Genomic DNA, 24,996 nt, shown 5'->3' on the forward strand with positions numbered 1-24,996 from the left:
AGCTGCCATCTCCAGATTCTGTATTAAGATATTGGAATGGTTTAAGTATGTTCTAGAATAATATAAGCAGGTTAAGTAGACCTAATTTCCACTTTTATGATTTCCTTTCTCCTGTCTCATCCCCTTCCCACCTCTGACGTTTATTCTCCAAAATATAATATGGGGTTAGAATGTAATGCTTTGTTTTTAATTAAATCTTTCAGTAAGCATTTATTGAGCACCTACTGTGTGTCAGGTTACTGTGCTAAGGTTAACGATACAGAAATAAAATTCAAAAAAATAAATAATAATATAAAAAATAAATGATACATCTTGGTCAGTTACTCAGTCATGTCCAACTCTTTGTGATACCATAGATTGTAGCATGCCAGACTTCCCTGTCCTTAACCATCTCCCGGAGTTTGCCTAAACTCGTGTCCATTGAGTCAGTGATGCCATCCTACTATCTCATCCTCTGTCATCCGCTTCTCCTCCCGCCTTCAGTCTTTCCCAGCATCAGAGTCTTTTCCAGTGAGTCAGCTCTTCACATCTGGTGGCCAAAGTATTGGAGCTTCAGCTTCAGTCCTTCCAATGAATATTCAGAATTGATTTCCTTTAGGATGGACTGGTTTGATCTCCTTGCTATCCAGGGGACTCTCAAGAGTCTTTTCCAACACCACAGTTCAAAAGCGTCAATTCTTCAGCACTCAACCTTTTTTTATTGTCCAGCTCTCACATCCATACATGACCACTGGAAAAACCATAGCTTTGACTAGATGGGCCTTTGTAGGCAAAGTAATGGCTCTGCTTTTTAATACGTTCTCTAGATTTGTCACTGCTTTCCTTCCAAGGAGTAAGCATCTTTTTAGTTTCGTGGCTGCAGTCACCATCTGCAGTGATTTTGGAGCCCAAGAAAATAAAGTCTGTCACTGTTTCCCCGTCTATATGCCATGAAGTGATGGGACCGGATGCCTTGATCTTTGTTTTTTGAATATTGAGTTTTAAGCCAGCTTTTTCACTCTCCTCTTTCACCTTCATCAAGAGGCTCCTTAATTCCTCATCACTTTCTGCCATATCTGCATATCTGAGGTTAATGGTACATCTAGAACTACTCTTAAAACAGTTAAGAAGACATTTAACTCAGATATGAGAGGTCAGGCAGGACTTCTTTTTACCATCAGTATTATTTGGAGGTTGACTGTTGAAACCAAGTCACATTACAGGTTTTTAGAGAACCATTGTGCATAGAGCTCATGCTTGGCACCTAGCACATCTCACAACTACACAAGCACAGAGAAGAGTCTTGAGGAAAGCAGTAAGGATTTGTCCCCAGTACATGTGTGTAGAAGCCAGAAATCCTTTTTAATTGGCATGAATATAAGCAGTACAGGTGCAGAGACATTAGTGAAAGTTGAGTTTCTGCTTTCTTGACCACTTAACATACTGAAAACCGTTTACGCCATCAGAGCTTTTACTTCCCCTAATATACTTGCTATATATTTTTTTAAAATATCATCATGAACTTAAAGGAATCACTGTTTTTTATTAGTGTTTTTAAAGAAACAGACAAGGTCTCTTCACATTGCTTCCCATGGGACCGATGTGTAGTGGTGTGGTCATATTGGTGGTTAAATACTGAAATATGACCTTGCAGGTTGGTAAAGAGTTGATGCTGTCAGCCATCTGGATTCCCTGCCACACCCCAGCCTCTCCTGAGACTCCAGCCCTACAGATCGCCGCAGTCCAACATTTTAAAGGTTATCCCCAGGCCAAGAAGGAGGCTTGAGGGACCCTGCGTTTTCACTACTGTTCCTAATTGCCAGCACGTGGGCCAGCCCTATTGTTAAATCATTTTGAGTATCACACTGACTTTCTGACTATAACATAAGTTACTGCTGTTTTAACCATGTTTGGGTTCTTGCAGCTGCAGTCGCAAGTAGCTCTAGCTCATGTATCGTTGCCTCTCTGTACAGAACCAAAATTCAGAGTTTTCTTATTTTCTGAATAACCCAGAATACCCTCACAGTGAACTCTCAGTGCTCTTCTAAACCATGCTGCTTTTTTGGTCTTGACTTCTCTCAGTGTTGACACTTTGGCCTAAGTCCCCTGTTCTCTTATTGTTCCTTCCAGTCCGCTTTGCACCTTACAGACCTCCCGATATCTCCCTGAAGCCCCTGCTCTTTGAAGTGCCCAGCATCACTACGGAGTCGGTGTTCGTTGGTCGGGATTGGGTTTTCCATGAAATAGATGCTCAGCTTCAAAGTTCAAACGCCAGCGTGAACCAGGGAGTCGTGATCGTGGGAAACATTGGGTTCGGCAAAACTGCCATCATTTCCAGACTGGTGGCCCTCAGCTGCCACGGAACACGGATGAGACAAATCGCCTCTGACAGCCCACACGCCTCCCCCAAACGTAGGTACCCTTTTTTTTTTTTTTAAAGAACTCTCTGCTACATGGCTCTTAAATTTCTTTTCATGTTTATATTAAGTCTCAGATCCTTTCATTTTCTGATCTGCAAAACCGATTTGCATGTGAGGATCTTCAACTCGGAGCTGGGAGAAAGAATGTAATATTCTGCTGACATTTAGCCCATATAGCCGACAATCACCTAAGTGTGACAGAAAAACCCTTTCTCTCAGAATAAATGTATGAGTTTTCCCTCCTGCTTGGCTAGCTGGTCCGTCCTTCGGGTAATGACTACAGCTATTGCCTGGTAGAGCTCTTTGCATCCATTGCTGTCAGCTTTTGCTCAGCCTGTGCCCAGCCTTGCTGGCACAGTCTTGTTTGCAGCCTCCATTTCTTGCGACTGGTGTCTGTTGCACTGCTCGGGCGTGAATTTCGTTGTGTCCTTGAAGAATTTCTCCTGCTTCCTTGTGAAGAGATGCTGAGATCTCATATATATTCATGCTTCTTTCATCACCAGCAGGGCGCAGTTTAACGATCACAGTCAGGATCTTGTTTGTTTTTAAAATACTTAATATGGTCCTTAGTGCCAGGTGCTCTCTAAGAGTTTAACAAATATTAGTTCATCCAGTCCTCTCAGCAACTCAAGTGAGGTAGTTCCTGTTTTCTTCCTTTCACAGATTAGTGGTTTAAGGCTCAGAGAGGTTAAGTAAGCCTCCCAGGTTTCACAGCTAGTAAAGAATGAAACTAGAATTTGCGCCTAATCAGTCTGGTTTCAGAGGCCAGTCTCATCCATTTTGCTGTGCTCCCCTCTGTTTATGCCTGGAACTCAAGTTAAGGAGCTAAAAGGAAATGTATGGATATTCTTATACTTAGTATATGTAGAGAACCACAAATTTAGATGATCTTTAAGATTGACTCCTATGCTAAAATCACACTCCTATGTGATTCTAAGATGTCTTCATGTTCAAAAGTAACTGTTCATACCTATTCCAGTATTTTCCTTAGAGTGCTTACATATCACACCAGACCACTACTTATCTGAGTCATCCAAGAGGTTACCTGTTTGAGTGTGTCTACCTGGCTCCTGCTAGTTATAAGAGAACAAAAAGAAACTATTGCTCTACTAGTCCAAATGAGTAATCTAGCTCATCGTAGATTTCCAGACAGCAACCACTAGAAATGATTGGTTTGAGGTCATAGTAGCTACAGAGTCTCTAGCACAGTGCTGTGGGAACTCAAGAGAAACTCATTGAACACCCCCCCAATATCCTGGCTTCTGTTGGCATTAACAATTTCATGTCTTTAGGTAAGCACATCGCTGCCGGTAAACTTACAGATAATCTGACATGTAGAAGAACTAGTGTCTAGAAGGAAAACCAGTTGAATCAAGAGTCCCCGTTTGCCCGGGTGTAGTAAGAATTAGTACAGAAGAATTCATGTCGTAAGAGCAATATCATGCTTAGTTTCTGGATGAAGCTTTTCTGAGGTAGATGGACAGAATGTCAGAGGAGTCAAGAGTCCACAGGTTGAGTCCCAGTGCTCAAATTGACAATACTTTGTAACCTTGAGAATCTTACCATAATTCTTTAGACCTCGGTTTTGTCACCCGTAAAATGCATCAGTAGGATTTGGTGATCTTTAAGATTCATTCCTGTGCTACAGTTTTGTGATTCTAAGAAGATGTCTTCATGGTTAAATGTAACTCACCATACCTATTCCAGTGTTTTCTTATTTTTTTCCTTTTTCTTTTTTTGGTATAATTTTTTTACTATGTTAGTACACAAGTTGTTAATTTTCAATAGACTTCATTTTTTTAATTTATTTTTTGAGCTGGATCTTCATTGCTTTGCTCAGGCTTTCTCTAGTCGTGGCAGGCGGGGGCTGCTCTTTGTTGCAGTTCAAGAGCTTCTCGCTGCAGATGCTTCTCTTGCTGCGGCACACGGGCTCTAGGTGTGCGGGCATCCGTAGTTGTGGTGCATGGGCTTAGTTGCTCCCTGGCATGTGGAATCTTCCCGGACAAGGGATTGGTCCCGTGTCCCCTGCGTTGGCAGGCTGCTTCTTAGCTGCTGTACCACCAGGGGAGTCCTATTTCAGTATTTTCCTTAATGTGTGTACATATCACACCAGACTACTACTTATCTGAGTTATCCAAGAGGTTAACTATTTGACTGTGTCAGGAAGAAAACCAGAGAGGTGATAGTCTCTCTGACTCACTGTGGCAGATAACAGAATGGTAGAATCATGATTCAAGGGCAAGAAGAACTGCCTTCTCTGAAAGCAGAAGTACCTGGGAGTGCCCCCCCAAGCCTGAGAGAGCAGAAGCTAGTAGAAAACCACTATGTGCTCCCCAAAATAAAGGTTTTCTAAAGGTAGTTCATCAAGTTATTCTCTAACTTCCATTGCCTTTTACCTCCATCTGCTACTGCTAAGTCATATCTGACTCTGTGTGCCCCCATAGACAGCAGCCCATGAGGCTCCCCTGTCCCTGGGATTCTCCAGGCAAGAACACTAGAGTGGATTGCCATTACCTCCAGAGAAACTCTAAAAATACCAGGACACTCCCATTTATGTGATAAATGTCCACATGTTAGATTGGAGATTTGGCCTGATAGGTTAACTTTCACAACTTGAAAAGGTGTTAAAGGGATAGAGTATGTGGCCATGTATTTATCAGAATTACACAGAACCAGCACTGCCTTGTTGTATTTGCTGCAAACCAGACCACTGCTCTTTAAGATGGGTTAGAAATAAGTGGTTGACGTCATTGACTGGTATTTAAATATTAACTCTGAACAACAAAGTCAACTCTTGGAATTACCCCAAAACTACACACTTTTATAAAATTTTCATTTTCTGCTATGCAAATGATTAATGATAAAATGTAACATCAGTTTGTTTTAGAACTGTCTCATTAAATTTTCTAGTTTTGAGGGCACATGTTTTGTCTTTCTTGTATTATTATCCTCATGAGGTTTTGGTTAAAACTTTTCAAGTATTGGGGCTCAAAAATACTACTTTTAAAAAATCAGTGATCTGTATGTTTCTATTTTATATTTCTGTTATTTCTGTAAACAGATATGAATTGAATATATATTAACCAATTTAAAGGTGTTTCTTTGAGGAAAAAAAAAGAATAAAGAACAAGCTGTTTTTTAGCGTCGACCTTTTACTATAGGAGTCAGCACTGGAAATGTCACTGGCAGCAGCAGAATCTTTTTCATTAGTGAATAAGGGTGATGTCTATAGAGAGAGAATTGAATTCAGTTTTTACAGTTTAATTTACATTAAGCTTTGATAGGTGTATTCGGAATCCTTCTGGCCTTTCCAGGCCTGAGTCAGCGATGTAGTTGTAGTAATGATGAAAATAGGTGAAACGTTATTGGAGCTCCTGGCCTTCATCTCTGCATCCTGTGTCATTCTTCTTTCTGTCTCCGCCTCCTCCGCACTGAGCAGCACTGCCCTGGCAGATGTGAGCAGTCTAGCCTGCAGCACTGCGTTGCCTGGCTCTGTCCTTCCCCCACAGACACCCAGCCCCCAGCCGCCCCCTCCTTGTCATTTCCCTGGGAAGGCACAGAAGAGCTGTCACGGCAGGCACTAGCCTGTCATCCTGTTTGCCACCTACACCCCTTCCTAAACCTTACTCCCCCATCAGTCTCAACCACCACCATCACCCACCCCTCAACACACACACTCTTCTAAGAACAAAAACATTTTGTGAAAATGGACCTGTTGCGTAATCAGGATATTATCACATGAACTACAAAGATACTCAGTACAGTTGTTAGGGAAGTTCAGTCTAACACAGGACTCTATTCTCCTATCCCTAGAAGGCTCAGTGTAGTTATTGTTCGGATTTGATATTTGCCAACAGCTGCCGTGCCCCCAGATAGCTGTGCAGTGAGTAGCTCCTCCTCTCTCAACCCTGCTCATCCCAGAAATCCGTTTTGCCAATTTGCTGTGTACACGGCAGCTCCTCCCAATTCACTTGTTTTCTACTCTTCTCTGAATACCAAGCAGAAAGTAAAGACACCCAAACAGAAAGGAGGACGTCTCCCGAAGGGAACAGCTAGAAGACAGAAGACCATAATTACCCACAAAGTCAAGTACCAGATAAAGGGAAACGGGGTGGAGCAAGGGAGTAAACAACAGGCATGATACAGTGACAGTCGCTGAACTTACTCTTTCTTCAGTCTTCTTTCAGTGCTGTCTCCCACACCTCCCCTCCTACACTGTATTCAGAACTCCAGGCAATGGCCAGTTGGGTGGAAGAGGTCTCAATTCAGTCCTCCTGGTAGGGAGTTAAATGAAAACCATTTTCCCTGTTCCTCCTCCTCTTCAATAGCTGTTGACCATCCAGTAACAGCCTACTTATTTTGTACCCCTTGTTAAAATATTATCTGTATTCACAAATGTAGTCCCTGATTTCTAGTAGTAGTTAGCGTGTGTGTGTGAAGTCGCTCAGTCGTGTCCGATTCTTTGCGACCCCGTGGACTATAGCCCGCCAGGCTCCTCTGTCCATGGGATTCTCCAGGCAAGAATACTGGAGTGGGTTGCCATGCCCTCCTCCAGGGGATCTTCCCAACCCAGGGATCGAACCCGGGTCTCCTGCATTGCAGGCAGACGCTTTATCCTCTGAGCCACCAGGGAAGCCCAGTAGTTAAGATATTACCTAAATAACATGAGCAAATGGAATTTTTTAAAAAACAGCTTTATTAAGCTACAATTCACCTAACCCTGTAATTCACCCATTTAAATTGTTCAGTTCAGTGCATTTTAGTGTATTCACTGAGTTGTAAAGCAGTCACTATAATCTTAGAATGTTTTCATTCCCCCCTAAAAGAAATCCCATGCCCGTTAGCAGTCCGTCTTCATTTCCCTGTCTCCACCCCTAGGTAAGCACGAATCTGCTTTTTTGTCTCCTGTGGATTTTCCTTTTCTGGGCATTTCACATAAATAGAATCATACACTATATGACCTTTTGCAACTGGCTTCTTTGAGTGAAACACTTCCAAGGGTTGTCCATGTACTGGTATTTTATTTCTTTTTATTGTCAAGTAATGTTCCCTTGTGGGGCTGTACCACATTTTATCAGTTCATCAGTTGATGGACATTTGGGTTGTTTCCACTTTGAATCTTGCTTCTTTGAGCACTTGTGTACAAGTTTTTTCATGGACATACATTTTTAATTCTCTTGGGTACATACCTAAGAGTAGAATTGCGGGATTGTACAACACATTGAATTTAGCCAGTCTTCAACCAGTCCAGAGTTTTATGATGATCTGATGCAAATATCTCATCTTTTTAAACCAGATGTGGATGCCAACAGAGAGCTGCCACTCACACAGCCACCGTCAGCCCACTCTTCCATCACCAGTGGAAGCTGCCCAGGAACTCCAGAAATGCGCAGGCGGCAGGAGGAGGCCATGCGGAGACTAGCCTCACAGGTACGAGAGGATCCCCAGGGTGCGGGCATGCTAGCGCCATTTTAACGTCAACAGAACAATGGGGGGGAGACCCCAGCAAAGCGAACAAAAGTATATACAGGTATACCATTAACATATAGAGGAAATTTTCTCTTTCTTTGCTGTTCCTAGAAAAATACTTTGTTATTTTGGAATCAGAAACATTGTTGCAAGGACCCTTAGAAATAACCAAAGTCCCATAAGGAATAGATAAGAAAGTGGAGACTCAAAGTTATATGATTTACCCAAGATCACAGTATAAGTAATCAATATAGTTTTTAAATTTTCATTCCTAGCTCCTAACTTCCTGCTGTACTGCACTATCCATGAATTTTTTATATGTTGCATTGTAATTTTCTTTATTATTATCAAAGCGATATATACACATAGTTCAGGAAATCAAATAATGTTCAAAGACTTATAATAAAAACCAGGAATTCTTTTCTCCTCCCCAAGCCACCCTCGCCCCAAAGGCAAACACTTTCAATGTTTAGAGATATTTCTCTGATCCATACCTCCATCTTTGTAAATAATATTTATGGTCTGCTATAACTGTTTTGATCAGTTCTGTGCATTATGTATTGCTTCTTATTATGGATGATGACAATTTTAGCTCTTTTACCTTCCTTGCTCTGTCCACCATGTCACTACAGTTATATCATGATTTTTGTCTGAATCCGTGTTATATTATATTCCACAGTATTAATACTGTGGCAATACGGTTCACTGTAGAACCAAGAATAACATTTTCTTCTTGAGCAGTTTTGTTTTTCCTGGGTTATGAAATGCCTCATTTTAAAATTTGCTTCTTTTTCTTCAAAACGATGATTGTCGTTCCATAACTCTTGCTGCTGCTAAGTCGCTTTAGTCGTGTCTGACTCTGTGCGACCCCATAGACAGCAGCCCATCAGGCTCCACCATCCCTGGGATTCTCCAGGCAAGAACACTGGAGTGGGTTCCCATTTCCTTCTCCAATGCGTGAAAGTGAAAAGTGAAAGTGAAGTTGCTCAGTCGTATCCGACTCTTAGCGACCCCATGGACTGCAGCCTACCAGGCTCTTCCATCCATGGGATTTTCCAGGAAAGAGTACTGGAGTGGGGTGCCATTGCCTTCTCCGTCCATAACTCTTAATGCTTTGTAAAATGGCTCTCAGGACAGTTTTCCACATCAGTTATATTCCCCCCCACACACACACACTCTGGAAGCCCCAGAGTTCTCCATCAAACGAACCTGGACCTCGGATGCTCTCAAGGCTTACCACCTAGTTGTTATCCTGGAAATTCTGTTGCTGTGTTTGATCACATGTCATGATCTTTCTTGATTATATTCCTTTCTTTGATGGAGCACATCATCTAGTAGCTTCCCAAGAAAAAATGCCAAGGAGGTAAATTTTCTGAGATTTAATGTTCATAAAAGTGTCTTCATTCCATTCTCATACATTACCATTTGTTTGATATCATAAAACTGGAGTTTAAAAATTATTCTCCCTCAGAATTTTGAAGGCATCCACCTTTTTAAAAAAAATTTTTAAGTTAATTTTTATTGGAGCATAATTGCTTTAGAGTGTTGTGTTAGCTTCTACTGCACATAGCTTGGGTCAGCCATACATACATATATGTATGCATATACATATATCTACTCCCTTTTGGGAGATATCCATCTTGAACTTCCAGTATTACTATATAAGTAATACGGTTTTCTTATTCTAGTTGCTAAGTCATATCTGACTCTTTGTGACCCCGTGGACTGCAGCACACCAGGCGTCCCTGCCCTTTACTATTTCCCGGAGTTTACTCAAACTCATGTCCATTGAGTTGGTGATGCTGTCTAACCATCTCATCCTCTAGTTCCATCCCAGTATGGTACTATTCTTATTCCTGATCCTTTATATATACTTTTTTTTCCTTCCAGAAGCTTTTAGAATCTTCTCTGTCACCAGTCTTACTAGGTCTTTTTTCTTTTCATATTCTATTGGTGCCTAGTGAACCCTGGGTTTATTCTTTGATTCAGGAAAATGCTTTTGTATTATTTATTGATAATTTCCTCACCACCACTTCCTCTGTTATCTTCTTCTACAACTCCTTTTAGTCAAAAATTAATTTCCTATGTTAATACTCTTTACTTCCCTGTTTCCTATACTTTGGTTTTCCTATTTTGTTTTATGATCCACTTTAAAGAGATTTCCTCAACATCACCTTGCAATACTTTTCACACACACACAAAAAATTGGCTATCACAGTTTTAATTTCCAATAGGTCCTTTCTTCCCCCAGTTGTTCCCCTCTTTTTTAGAGCATACTGTTTTTGTGTTATGGATGCAGTATGTTCTCTTTTCTCTTCCTTAATAGTTAGATAGTGAAAACCTGATGGAAGCCTGTGTATGCGGAGAGCTTCACTATAGAGAATTAAGATGACCTGTCAACTTTTACTGCAAAACCCCAAAGTCAATGTCCATAAGTTTTTTTCCTGCACTGTTCATCTTATCTAGCAGGGAATCCACCAATCTCCTGAGGGTGTATATCCTGGCTGCCAGCATTCTGAAGCTAGTAGAGAGAGAGAGAGAGAGAAATAGAGAGAAAGTGAAGTTTCATCACTTAGATTGCAGACTTTTACATAAGCCCCTTGTTTCAGTCCTGCACCTGCTCCTTACCTACCCTGTGTCTGGTATCCCTAAGCCTGGATTCTCTTAGTTTCTTGAGTGAATATAATCCTCTTTCCTGTGGGTTTTGGGGAAGGTAGTCACCCAGCTGGGCAAGATGGGAGGGATATCTGGGGATCCAACTGCTCCTTCCATAAACGTCAAATAATGTCTGTGTTTTCAACTTCCCTCCTCACCCCTCTTCTTCCACAGTATCTGGTGCTTATAATTCCTGTGGTTTTATGAGGTTTGACAGATGAGTCAGCCTTATATCCTCAGCTAGCACTTGCTTCACCTTCTTCTGTTAAGCTATTTAATCCTACATTCATATTCCATCCTTATATATTATAATCAGAAATTAGATATTTCTCATCAACAGAGTTTGCATTTATGTTTCTTTTTTTTCCCCAAATCACTCTGTGATAATCTTTTATTTTGTGACAATTATTTATTTATTTGGCGGCATGGTGGGATCTTAGTTCCCTAAGCAGGGATTGAACCTGTTCCCCTCCCCCACCCCTGCAGCGGAAGCACAGAGCCTTAACTGCTGGACTGCCAGGGAAGTCTCCGCATTTCTGTTTCTTATTCTCCTTATTTTGGAGGAATGCCGTCTCCAGTGTTTGAAGAAGTCTCTTGTCATGGTTAATTAGTAATGAGGAACAGGAAGGCATCTTCACTGTCATAAGCTTCTAATTTCTTCATAGAAATCCTGTCCAGGTATGAGCCAGAAATGGCATGTTTCCCCCAACTACATTTTCAGTTGTCCCCACTTAGGTACACACCCATTTACAAATGGGCTTCTGAAAACAGTTTGAGACTTCCCTCATTTCACTGCTAACTCAGTGCAACTTTAAAAGACATCTTTGTTTTTTCTTTTTTCTAAATATCCCGTGTAAGCTGACTCCAGCCTCTTCTTTAGAAAAAATCAGAATAAATGTCATCTAGAAATACACAAATGCTGAAGAGCTTTCATCATCACAGTCATTTATTTATTCATTTGGAATAGATGTTTGGAATACCTGTAATACAAGATTGACGCTAAAGCAGTGAACCAGACAAACACAGTCCCTGTTATCAGGTAGCCTACGTTTTTGTGGTGAGGGAAGGCCAATGAACAAACAAATACATGGTATATCGGATGGTGATGAGTGCTAGAAAGAAAGTCTTCACATGTTGTCACTTCTTAGTCTCTCATCAGGAGAAAAGTCCCAGGACTTCCCTGGCTATCCACCCATTAAGACTCTGCGCTTCTACTGCCGGGAACACAGGTTCAGTATCTGATTGGGGAAATAAGATCCCACATGCCTTGTGCTGCAGTCAAAAAGTTAGAAGAGAGAGAAAGAAAGAAATCCCAAGATTCCATATGTTCAATATTTGGAAAATGTTATTTATTTTTAGTAGGAAATTAGTAACTATATTTACTTGAAAACTGATCGTGTTTTAAATTCCATGGTTGTGCCTTCCTTAAGCACAAGATAAATCAATCTCTTTTGTACCTAGAAATGGGATATTTTTATGGGGTCACACAGAGTTGGACACGATTGATGCGACTTAGCAGCAGCAGCAGCAGCAGCAAACCTTCTATAAGAAATGGCTCCTTAGATTAAAATTGAATGTTATCCGAGTAATTGTGCCACATTTCCAGTTCAAACACAGGTTTATGCTATAGAAGCATAGAGCAGAAGCCAGCGACCTTGCTTCTCATCTGTAACAAATGATGAGATCTTTTCGAATCAGTTAGTATCTTGATAATGCAAGCTATTAAATGAAAATTAAAAGTACCCTTGAAAAACTGCTTGATTTGATAGTTCTTAGTGTCAGTTCTTGTGTATCATTCATTATCGTCGCTATTTCATAGTATTCTTGAGGCTTCTTATGCTTCTTCCTAATTGAGAACATTGAGTTCTTGTCACAACTTTAGAGCAACTTTATTTATTGAAGAAACACTTTCCACTTGAAGTAACAGGTTTTGCTAGGTCTAGATCTCTTAATGTATTTCCAGTTAATATTATGTATTTCTTCTGAAGTATAGCTGAGGTGTGTGGAGATCTTGTTCAGAGCCTTTCCTAGGTGTGTGACTTAAGAACAACCATCACTTTTCCAGGGTTTCATTCTGTTATCTGTGTGGTCAGACATGTAGAATTCTCCAGACAGAGAGACTGACTTCTATTTACTGTGGGCATAATGCACATTGAGCTTAGTACTTTTTACATTATATTTGTTATTTCACTTCTTCATTCTTACCTTGAACCTCTGAGGTGGTCACTGTCATCCCCATTTTACAGATGAGGACACTGTGCTTCAGTGATAGTTAATTTTTACAGTGTCTTCCTATTAGTAAATAGCAGAGCTTGGATACAGAGTCAGTGTTCACCCCAATAAAGTGAGTCGTCTTCTTCCCATTTAACAGATACAGAAACTTACCTCATACTGAGGTTATGTAACTCACCAAGATAACTAGAACATGACTTGAAACCACGATTTAAACTGAGGCAGGCAGGCTCCAGAGTCCAGGCTTTTAACCACTGTAGCGCTCTCCAGTGCAACAGGAAGGATTTTTGTTTCGTGTTCTTATGGAAAAATCTGTCGATAATTGAAAGTGGCTTCAAAGCAAGAAACTTATAATGAAGGAGCACCTTCCAGAAATTTCACTGACCTCAAATTCTTCTTCAAAAAGTTTCGTTTTTCAAAAGTGACTAGACGCTCTTGTCACATTAGGTAAGTTGCCACTGGCTTAATCCTTAAGACTAAAAAGCTAATACCTCTTAAATAAGCTAATTAGAGAAACTAGCTAATTTTAATAAGTGTCACAGAGACACAAAAAGCAGAGGATTTTTCCCCCCTAGGGAAATCTATGTAAGAAAAAAAAACCTGAAATGTCATCCTTGCCAAGAGACGAGTTCTGTACTAAATCAGGATGATGTCAAGTGATCACGGTTCATTCCTGAGCTAGTTGCTGCTAGTGTTCCAGGTATCAGCAAGGAAGTGATCCTGTCAGCAGTTCAGAAATGCATGTTGAGCGTAATAAGAGACTTAACCGCACACACACACACACACACACACTCACAGGGAGAGAGGAAAACAAAAAATAACATCAGCGAAGTATGAGATTCAGAAAAAGAAAAACGGTATGAGATTTGGTTTGGGTTCCAGTTGACTATTTTGAAGAGATTTACATTTTAGGAGAAATGTGATCCAAACTAAACAGCAAATAACCTATAGATGATGTTTTATAAAATGTGTCTAGGGTTTTTTTTTCCTCTAAAAATTAACATCAAAATTTTATAGTGAGACCCAGATGCATCCACACTCAGGGTACTGAATATGGAAACAACCTTATTTATTCATTTCTCAGGGTTTTTTTTTTTTTTGCTTTTTAATCTTGTCTCTTCCACTAGATGGGTCAGTATTTAAATTATTGTTCACCACTCTGTCACCAGCTCCTAACACAGCGCCTAGCACAGAAGTATGTGTTAAATGAGTGAATAAATTGTAATCTGTTCTCTGTACTGAAGTCTGAGTAATCCTTCTAAAACAGATTTCTGTTCTTGCTACTTAAAATCTGTCAGTGGCTCCTCCTTGCCCTTGAATGGAATCCAAACTCTGTTCTTGAAACATGACTATTATCGTAAAGGACCTTTACATGCATGGGTGCTAAGTTGCTTCAGTTGTATTGGTGCGCAACCCCATGGTCTGTAGCTGGCCAGACTCCTCTGTCCATGGGATTCTCCAGGCAAGAAGACTAGAGTGGGTTGCCATGGCCTCTCCAGGAGATCTTCCTGACCCAGGGATCGAACCCAAGTCTCCTCTGTCTCCTGCATTGGCAGGCAGGTTCTTTACCACTAGCACCACCGGGGAAGCCCAGAGGGCCTTTACATTTTTTATCTAGCCCAGGGTTTCTCAGCCTCAACACCGTTGACATTTTGGGCCAGATAACTCTTGGTCTGCGGGCTGTCCTGTTTAGTGTACTGTGCTGAGTATCCCGGGCCTCTGCCCACTGTCCAGTGGTATCCTGCCACCCACAGTCATGTTGACCAAAACTGTCTCCAGACGTCACCAAATGTCCCCTGGGGAGCAGAGCCACCCCAGATGAAAGCCTCTGCTCTATCTATCTGCTCATATCTCCCGCCTCTCCCCACTCACTCGCATTCTAGCTGCATTGGAGGTGTAAAGCTGTGTCTTGCCTGAGGGGCGTCACACGTGCTGTCTTCCTCTGCCTGGGACACACCTGCCCCAATGCGCTTCTCATCATCCTTTAGATTTCAGCTTAAGTTTCACCTCTAAGGAGGCCTTTCCAGCTCTCCTTAGTTCCTTAGATGGCCCCAGCTTGTGTTACACCTGCATCTTGTATTTCCTATCTCACCATGCTTTTTCCCCAGTTCTATCGAGATTAACTGACATAGAATACTGTCTTAGTTAAAGATGTACAGCATAATGATTTGATATGTGTAGTTAGTTAATAGCCATCACCTCACATAGTTACAGAATTTTTGGTGTGATAACTTTTAAAGTCTACTCTCTTAAGTCATTTTCAACTATATAATGTAGGACCGTAAACTGTAGTCACCAGGTAGTACATTATGGTAATAATAATAATGTTGCAGATGGATACTGAAATTAGTGGGTAACAATTTGGGGAGGAACAGTATTTGCACTGACTCAAAGTATCTCCTCTAAGATATTTAACTATAAAGGGTAAGATAGTAGCTTTATAGTAAAGAAACCTGGCAGAAACCTTTACCTTAGCCAAGCAATCAAGGTCAGCACCACCAGGATCAGGACGCGTCACATCATGAACCCTGTGACATGATCCACTGAAAAGGACAAAACATTGTTTTTGTGGTATTCTTGCCAAAAAAAAAATCTCAACTGGAAAATGAGGAAAACATGAGAGGAACTCACACTGACTGATATTCAACAAAGTAACGGATCAGTACTCTTCAAAAGTGTCAAGGCCATGAAACACAAAGACTGAGGAGCTCTTACAGACTACAGGAGTCTAAGGAGAAATAACAACTGGATAGAATGCTGGAACAGAAAAAGGTCATGAGTGGAAAACTGACAGAATTTGAATACTGCCTCTAGTTCATAGTGTGTGCCAGTGTTATTTCCTGGTTTCAATAATTATGCTATGATTATGTAAGATGTTAAGGGAAGCTGGGTAAGGAATATACGGAAACTCACATCTTTTTGCAACATTTAAGTCTAAAATTAGCTCAAAATAAAAAGTTAAAAAAAAAAAATTCCTACTGCAAAAAAAAGAGCTCCAAGCTGGAAAATTACTGAGGCCAAACCCAAGTCTTGAGCTATTCCTAGCTGCCAGTCCCAGGATGAGAATTACAGCCATAGTTGAGGGAGAAAGGGCAAAGTAAATGTTTTTACCCTGAGCCACGAGGTCACTAGACACAGGAAAATCCAAACTGAAGTATTGGAAGGGATGTGCCGAGTAGGAAATCAACCAGGTGGTAGTGAGAGAGTTCAAGAAAGAGTGATGAGAAAGAGATAGGGAAAAAAATATGAGAGCGTGAAGGAAGGTCAGTGGCAACATTAGAGTTTGCTGGGACCTCCCTGGTGGCCCCATGGTTAAGAGCCTGCTTTTCCGTGGCAGGGGCACGGATTCAATCCATGATTGAAATCCCCCATCCTGCATGCCATGTGGCATGACCCCGAAAAAAATTTTAAGTGATGCCAGTGACAGCTGATGTGAGAGTTGGACCATAAAGAAGGCTGAGCACCAAAGAATCGATGCTTTTAATTGTGGTGCTGGAGAAGACTTAAAGAGTCCCTTGGACAGAAAGAAGATCAAATCAGTCAATCCTAAGGGAAATCAACCCTGAATACTCATTGGAAGGACTGATGCTGAAGCTGAAGCTTCCTGTACTTTGGCCACCTGATGTGAAGAACTGACTCATCAGAAAGGACCCTGATGCTGGGAAATATTGAAGGCAGGAGGAGAAGAGGGCAGCAGAGGATGAAATGGTTGGATAGCATCACCACGTCCATCAAGTTGGTGATGCCATCCAGCCATCTCATTCTCTGTCGTCCCCTTCTCCTCCTGTCCTCAATCTTCCCCAACATCAGGGTCTTTTCTGATGAGTCAGTTGTTCACATCAGATGGCCAAAGTATTGGAGCTTCAGCTTCAGCATCAGTTCTTCCAATGAATATTCAGGATTGATTTCCTTTAGGGTTGACTGGTTTGATCTCCTTGCAGTCCAAAGGACTCTCAAGAGTCCTCTCCAACACTCCAGCTCAATTCTTGGCACTCAGCTCTCTTTATGGTCCAACTCTTATATCCATACATGACTACTGGAAAAACCATAGCTTTGACCAGATGGACCTTTGTTGGCAAAGTAATGTCTCTGCTTTTTCATATGCTATCTAAGTTGGTCATAGCTTTTCTTCCAAGGAGCAAGCGTCTTTAAATTTCATGACTGCAGTCACCATCTGCAGTGATTTTGGAGCCCAAGAAAATAAAGTCTGTCACTATTTCTACTGTTTCCCCGTCTATTTATCATGAAGTGATGGGACTGGATGTCATGATCTTTGTTTTTTGAATGTTGAGTTTTAAGCCAACTTTTTCACTCTCCTCTTTCACTTTCATCAAGAGGCTCTTTAATTCCTCCTCACTTTCTGTCATAAGGGTGATGTCATCTGAAGTTATTGATATTTCTCCCAACAAACTTGATTCCAGCTTGTGCTTCATCCAGCCCAGCATTTTGCACAATGTATTGTGCATATAGGTTAAATAAGCAGGGTGACAATATACAGCCTTGACATACTCCATTCCCAATTTGGAACCAGTCCAATTTTCCGTGTCCAGTTCTAACTGTTGCTTCTTGACCTGCATACAGGTTTCTCAGGAGGCAGGTAAGGTGGTCTGATATTGCAGTATTATTATTCCAGTAATACCAGTTGGTCTGGTATTACTGGAATAATAGTGACTGAATATAGGCCGTGGTCACTTCCTCAGAGCTGTAGGGAGTGATCTTTTGCCCTTCACTGAACACTAGCACAGTGAGAGACTGAAGGTAAAAAACTGTGTTTCCTATTCATGTATGTGGGAAAAGTTGTTGTAATGTCAACAGATAATTCGGGAGAAATACCAAGTGTTTTTGACAGATTATATGTACACTTACATACCGTCTAGCTGCCTGGAAATATCTAGTAAGTGACCTATTTTGAGTCAAAGTACAAATTTCATGAAGATGTTGAATGGTCTGTCTGCCTGAAGTCTGCAGAGGAGTTAAGATTTTATATTTGGAATGCCTAAAAATTTTTAAACTCAAAGAAACAAAGGCAGCCCCAGAAGGGGCAACTTTCTCAGTGATCTCTGTTAGGTGAAACTTCAGATAGCCAAGAGTGTAGATGATTTTTAATGAAACCAGGGCAAGAACCCTCTTCCTAAATTTTAAACTTTTTATCTTCACACTCGTATCCCATTACTTCAGGTAAAGGGTAAGTTATAGCTGATTTGCTCAGCTGTACTTTGCCTCGACATAGGAAATCAATTGAGATAAAATATGATGAAAGTTCATATTGATTCAGAGATTTGCTGTTTTCTTTTTATAAAGTGGAGATTTGTGTCCATGTGTACATAACCACTGACTTTCACTGTTCACTAAGAGGACAGATCAATTGCTGTCAAGTTTTCTTTTTGGGTTCCTTACCTTGTGTTTAAGATCAGTAATAAAGCAGTGATCAATCTATCTACAAAAGAGAGTGGAGATTTCTAAGTATACCTTCTCATTTCCATTTCCACACTATGCTCAGACATCATTGCTTCACTTACAAGCAATCCCTGTCCTCAGCTTTCCAGGTGTAGTAACATTTCCTGTGTTGTTCATTTTTTTTTTAATGTTAATGAGAAGGATTTCAGATATTTTTTAAAAAGTGATATTTCCAGCATTTGTTAAAGAGCTAGAATGACCATACCTACAGGTTAGGAGTCATTTCAAAGCAGAACACTTTCGTGGATGATTCTGTTCTTTGAGAGCTGGGGTCCCAGTAGTATATCTGTGCATGCTCTTAGGGCAAATTTCAAATGCCTGACGCACAAAGGCAGTAGCTGAAAAGAAGAAAGTGTACAGAACCTTGATGATGACCGTGATAATGATGGAGAGGAAGAGGAGAAGACATTGCTGGTGGTGGTGGTGGCAGCATCAGCTAACATGACTGCATTATGTTTTGAGCACCATGTCAAGTGTGGTCTGTACATTCAGGCTAAATCTCCCCTGCAGTTTCTACATAGGCCCATCACTTTTGTAGGTAGTACTGAGCCAACAGAGTGGTCTGGATTAAAATCACCCTCTGCCCTTCTTGCCCTTGAGGCAAAAGGAACAACCAGAAGATACAAAGCAAACACTGTGCAAATTTAAACAAATAAGAAAACAGAGCTTAAAATTGCAAGTTCCAGCCAGACTGGCTAGACCCTAGATGATATTAAGATGCATGCATTTTCTGAGTTCTTTGAATTTAACACGTGCATCTGACAAAAATCTCACTCCTCCTTCCTATTATCTAATTCTTATCCTCTCTGTCTCTGGGTGCTTAGAAAACTATTTAGTGATAATTCTTAAGTCTGCATTATTTTATTTTCCATAAGACTGATTACAACACAATTATAATTTTTTAAATATGCCTTATAAACATATGTTTGTTGAGTCTAACATATGGTATTTCTCTGGTTATTTTATTCCTGATGCTTTGTTACAGTATCAGATTGTTTCATGTACTACTTCATGCTGAATAAATTAGAGAGATTAATCTTTATTCTCAGGCCTGCTTCCTATTTTAATCTAGAGGAAAAGCTCAGTTTGTATTTATAAGTTTTATTTATGAATTATGGTACCAAACACATGCAAGAGAAATATTGGGTCAAATTTGTTATCTTAGATAAATCAGGGCAATTTCCAAGTTAACAGCTTTGGTTTTCACTTCAAGAAGTTGAGGAGTGGGGTGACAGAAGACAGTGTTAGAGAATAACCATACAGTAACCATGACCAACTTAGTGACCAAACACACACACACAACCATGACTGCTGTTCTTGCTGCTGCTCAACCTGTCTGCGTGCTCATCTTTCTTTCTTAGGTGGTTGCCTATCACTATTGCCAAGCAGATAACGCCTACACCTGCCTGGTGCCTGAGTTCGTCCACAATGTTGCTGCCCTGCTCTGCCGCTCCCCTCAGCTGGCAGCCTATCGGGAGCAGCTTCTCCGAGAGCCTCACCTCCAGAGCATGCTGAGCCTTCGGTCCTGTGTTCAAGACCCCATGGCCTCCTTCCGGAGGGGAGTGCTGGAGCCCCTGGAGAATCTCCACAAAGGTACAGATGAGGTGCAGAGCAGGTGGAAGGTGGAGGCTCTGGAGCCCAAGTTCACCTGGGGGCATGTTATAGAAATGATTGTTTTTATCACACTGCCAAAAGTTAAATGTTCCTACAGGGTACAGTTAACAAATAAAAGGTTTTACTCGGAGGAAAAAAAAAAAAATAAGAAATTCCTCCAAGAATTGGTAATTCCTTCTCTCTGCATAAAAATTCTCATTCTCATTTCCAAATACAATGCATTCTTCTTGAACTAAAGATAGTTGAGCTTCCAGTCCTTTCTGTGGAGTTCAAATAGATCAGTAAAGCCATGGCTCCCTCTCTATGCCATGGAGTTTCTATGGTTACAAACATCCTCAGTCTTTATATTTGCTTTTTTTTTTTATTACTCCACAGTCAGGTAAAATGAAAGGGTTACATAACTATGTGTATGCAAAAAAAAATACTTAATCATCCACTAAAAGGTATTAAGATATTTTTAAGAACTGGGGAGAAGTGATCATGTCCATGCCTTTTCTTTGTTTTAACTCTGCAACTCTGGTGGTATTGTTTTTCAGTTGTGTCTGACTCTTTGCAGCCCCATAGATTGCAGCATGCCAGGCTTCCCTGTCCCTCACTATCTCCCAGAGTTTGTTCAAACTCATGTCCATTGATTTGGTGATGCCATCCAACCATCTCATTCTCTGTCACCCCCTTCTCCTGCCCTCAATCTTTCCCAGCATCAGGGTCTTTTCCAATGAGTCAGCTCTCTGGTGTTGGCCGAGGCCTAAGTGTAACCACCTCATTCTTCACTTCTGCCCCTTCCCCAGCATGTTCTGTCCATGCTGGGAGCCGAAGAAAAGGACCTGAGTAAGCATGAGATGCCTGAGCAATCCTGTTTATCCCTGAGAGACTTACATACTTTCCTTGAACATTTCTCAGGTACTCGTATAAGAATTTGCGTTCTCCTGGCCACTGTCTCATTATGTCGACTTCCATGCTGATCACCATGTATCAGAGTTTTTCTTCTGGACTCCGATAACCTCTGTCTATAGCTTTGCTACCTACCAATCAGCTTTCCCACGCCCTAGACTTTTCTAACATTGAGATTCACCACAAATATTTTAAACATGTTTTCTGTCCATTCAGTCAACCTTTAAATCCCATTAATTGTGCCTTCTTGATGTTTCTCACGTCTCAAAATCATTCCTGCCACTGTCACCCTAAAGGCTGCTCAGCTGCCTGTGACATCACATCTGTGTTGCTGCCGTTACTGGTCTTTGGACTTCTGGTCTAGTGCTGTGTTCACATCATAACACATTTGGAAAATTATTCGAATGTATATAGCACACAGGGGTAAAAAATCAAGACTCCTCGTGGCTGGACATCTCTGGTTCTGAAGCTACAGCTGCACGGAGCCCCTGATGCATACTGATGCCCGGAGGGCTGAAGGTCCAACCTTTGGTAAGGACCATACAAGGCTATGGCACCCCACTAATTCATGTTAGGCACATCTCTAACCCATTCATGGCATTCCTGGTGGGTAATATCTGCCCCAGTCTCTACAGTCTTCTAGACTTTACGTACTGCTTCCAGATAAAGCTTTATAAAACAGTGCTCTGGTCACTGAATTTCCCTGTTCAGAAACCTCCAGTGACTCCCTGTTAACTCACTGAATTAACTTCCAGCTCCTTAGTCTGTCATTTAAGGTATTTAATGGCGTGGATCCAACCTACTTTCTAGCCTTATGATCCACTTTTACCCTTATGAACCCTGTGTTTACATATAAACCAAAATATTCACAAATCCCTAAATACTTCCTTAAATTTTCCTGCCTCCATACATCTGCTCATTGATTCCTTTTCTTGATATGCCTTCTCCTCACATCTCAGAATCCTACCCATCTTTCATGGACCACCTTAAATACCACCTTATTCATGAAATACCTGCTGATCCACCTACTTCCTCCAGTAAGTTACAGTGTCCTTCCAAATTGACATTAGGGTTTTTTTTTATATCTTACCTTATGGTATTTCATATATTACTACCTATATATATTTTACTACATAATATATTGCTACATAATATATTTCATATATTACTACCTTTCATATATTACTACTAATTTAATAGAACTTCAATTTTTGTTACTAACATTTATTGAACTTTTATTATATGTCAGATATACTTTGTGCTTTATAGGAATTAGTTGTTTCTATACTTATTCCTTTGTCTGAATTATATGCTGTTGAGGCTAAGAACTTATTCAACGTAGCAGGCATTTCAGGACATAAATTTTGAACAAATAAGTAAGATAGAAATTGTTCCCATATAGGGATACCTTGAGGGAAGGTCAGTGATACAGGATCTACATTTTAATGCTAATTTAAGGAAAATATTCAAATGTTTGCAGGCTCAGCTCTAGATTCTCAACCATAATTCATGTGTTTTATAATTTTGCTACTAAATATATTTGCTGCTCATTTAGGTCTCCACAACCAGCTTTAGCTATCCCCATTGATAAATGTTCTCTGAGTGAATTTAATTATTCTATCAAATTACCATGTTCTTACCCTGAAAACAAAATCACCATCATGAGCAACAGCTGGAAACACAATTTGTAAAATAAATTAAATACTGAAAATTATTTGATTAATCCCAAAGAAGACTGGAAAGAAAAAACAGAATATATATATATATATATATATATATATATTTTTTTTTTTTTAAGTATGGAACAAGCAAAATGCAAGACTTAAATCAACTGTATGAGTAATTACATTAAATTTAAATGGACCAAATAATTCTGTTAAAAGGCAGAAACCATCAGACTGGATTATAAAAGCAAGACTCAATAATATGCCATGCATAGGAAGGTTTATTTAAAGACACAGATTCAAAGTGAAAGAGCAGAAAAATATGTACCCTATAAACATGGAGTATAAGAAAGCTGGAGTGAGTATGTTCATGTGAGGAGGAGTGGACTTCAAGACAAGGAGTATGACCAGAGGGGCATTTCATAAACACAAAAGGATCAGTTCATCAGAAGATAAAATAATCCTAAATGCGTATGAACCTAACAGTGAAGTTTCAAAATACATGAATCAAAAACTAAACTAGAACTAAAGAGCTGAATAGACAAATAATTATAGTTGGAGATTTTAACTTCTCTGTCTCAATAACTGTTAGAACAAATAGACAGAAAATTAGTAAGTATATAGAAGATTTTAACAACACTGTCAACCAGTGTGACCCAGTTGGCATTTGTAGAACACTGTCAATAACTGCATAATACACATTCCTTTCAAGTGCACAAGGATTGTATCTGGGCCATAAAATAAGTCTGAATTCAAAAAACTAAAATCTTACAGAAAATGTTCTCTGAGATAATGGAATTTAATTAGAAATCAATATACAGAAAATCCCCAGATATTTAGGAATTTAGCAGTGCAGTTCTAAACAACCCATGAGACAAGGAAGAAACCACAAAGGAAATTATAAAAACTTCAAACTGAGGAGTAAAAAATAAATGATTAAGTTTATGAGTTAATAAACTAGAAAAAAATGAGGAAAATAAACCTAGAGTAAGCAGAAAGAAATAATAAAAAGCAAAAGCTGCAATCTGTGAAATAGAAAATTAATATTTTTAAAAATTAAAATTTATAGCAATAAATTCAACAACTTAAATTGGGCAAATTCTATAAAAAACACAACAAAAGTGACTCAAAAGGAAAGAAAAAAATCTGAATAGCTCTTATCTGTTTAATTTTTAGCTCTTACCTATTTAAGTTCAAATGAAAAAAAACCTCTAAAAAGAAAACTCCAGGCGCAAATGGTTTTATTAATGAGTTTTATCCAGCATTTAAAGAAGAAATAATATAAATCTTGCATAAATGTTTTCAGAAAATAAAGGAGAAGAGAACATTTCTCAGTTTGTTTTATTAGACATGCATACTGCTGAAACCAACCTTTGGTAAGGACCATACAAGGCTATGGCACCCCACTCCAGTACTCTTGCCTGGAAAATCCATGGATGGAGGAGCCTGGTAGGCTGTAGTCCATGGGGTCGCTGAGAGTCGGACACAACTGAGCAACTTCACTTTCACTTTTCACTCTCCTGCATTGGAGAAGGAAATGGCAACCCACTCCAGTGTTCTTGCCTGGAGAATCCCAGGGATGGGGGAGCCTGATGGGCTTCCGTCTATGGAGTCGCACAGAGTCGGACACCACTGAAGCGACACAGCAGCAGCAGCAGCAGCAGCGTACGAGAAAAGAAAATTATGGGCAAGAATTCCTCATGACCATAATAGCAAAATCCTGGGAAAAACAAAATAGCAAATTGATTAGTTCTACTTGATCAGGAATACAGTGTTTAACATTTGAAAGTTAATTAGTGTGACTCATCATACTAGCAGAATAAATGAGAAAATCTATGTCTTTATGTAAACATATATTTATAATCTCAATAAATGCAGAAAAAAATAATTAGTTAATAGTAAAAATGGTCTGCACACTAGGAATAGAAGAAAACTTAGCCTCATAAAGGACAACTCCAAAACATACACAATGAAATGTTAAGTACATTTCCCCTTTTATCAGGAGCTTGGTGACTTATTTTCAACATTTTTCAGTGGTCCCAGCTAGCACAGTTAAGAAAACAAACAAGCAAACAGTATGAAGATTGGAAAGGAAGAAGTAAAACTTGCTTTATTTGCTGATGTGCTTGTTTACTGGAACACTCTACGGAATCTACAAAAGAGAAGAAAAGCCTGCTAGAATTAGTAAATGTAGAGCTACTGTCGATATGGTCAGTATGTGGTATCTATTGTGTTTATTTTGGATGGCATCACCGACCTGATGGACATGAGTTTGAGCAAGCTCCAAGAGTTGGTGATGGAGTTGCAGCCTGCCATGCTGCAGTCTGTGGGGTCACAAAGAGTCAGACACAACTGAGCGACTGAACTGAACTGAATTATGTTTATATACTAGCAGAAAACAGCTGAAAAGTGAAATTTAAAAAGTAGTATGCCAGTTTTAAAACATGGCTGCAAATTCTTTGACATTCCTCCCATCCAGCGTTAGAGTGTGTGTCTCCTTCCCTTGAATTTTAGCAAGCTTGTGACTGCTTCAACCAAGAAAATATGACAAAATGATGCTGTGTATAGTTGAGGCTAGGTTATAAATGGTCATGCTGCTCCCATCTTCTTTACTG

At 40.1% G+C, this 24,996-nt stretch overlaps 1 protein-coding gene across 10 annotated transcripts in view; it reads left to right on the forward strand.

The window, feature by feature from the left end:
* TANC2 (tetratricopeptide repeat, ankyrin repeat and coiled-coil containing 2) overlaps window positions 1–24,996 on the forward strand; it is a 363,890-nt gene that overhangs the window by 269,655 nt on the left and 69,239 nt on the right. For all 10 annotated transcript variants that reach the window (XM_027517571.1, XM_027517573.1, XM_027517574.1 and 7 more), the window contains 3 exons: window positions 2,110–2,391; window positions 7,696–7,829; window positions 19,574–19,805. In XM_027517571.1, coding sequence (XP_027373372.1) covers window positions 2,110–2,391; window positions 7,696–7,829; window positions 19,574–19,805 — 648 coding nt within the window. The remainder of the gene's footprint in view (window positions 1–2,109; window positions 2,392–7,695; window positions 7,830–19,573; window positions 19,806–24,996) is intronic.

The sequence above is a fragment of the Bos indicus x Bos taurus genome, chromosome 19, assembly GCF_003369695.1.
Source record: "Bos indicus x Bos taurus breed Angus x Brahman F1 hybrid chromosome 19, Bos_hybrid_MaternalHap_v2.0, whole genome shotgun sequence".
Taxonomy (NCBI): domain Eukaryota; kingdom Metazoa; phylum Chordata; class Mammalia; order Artiodactyla; family Bovidae; genus Bos; species Bos indicus x Bos taurus.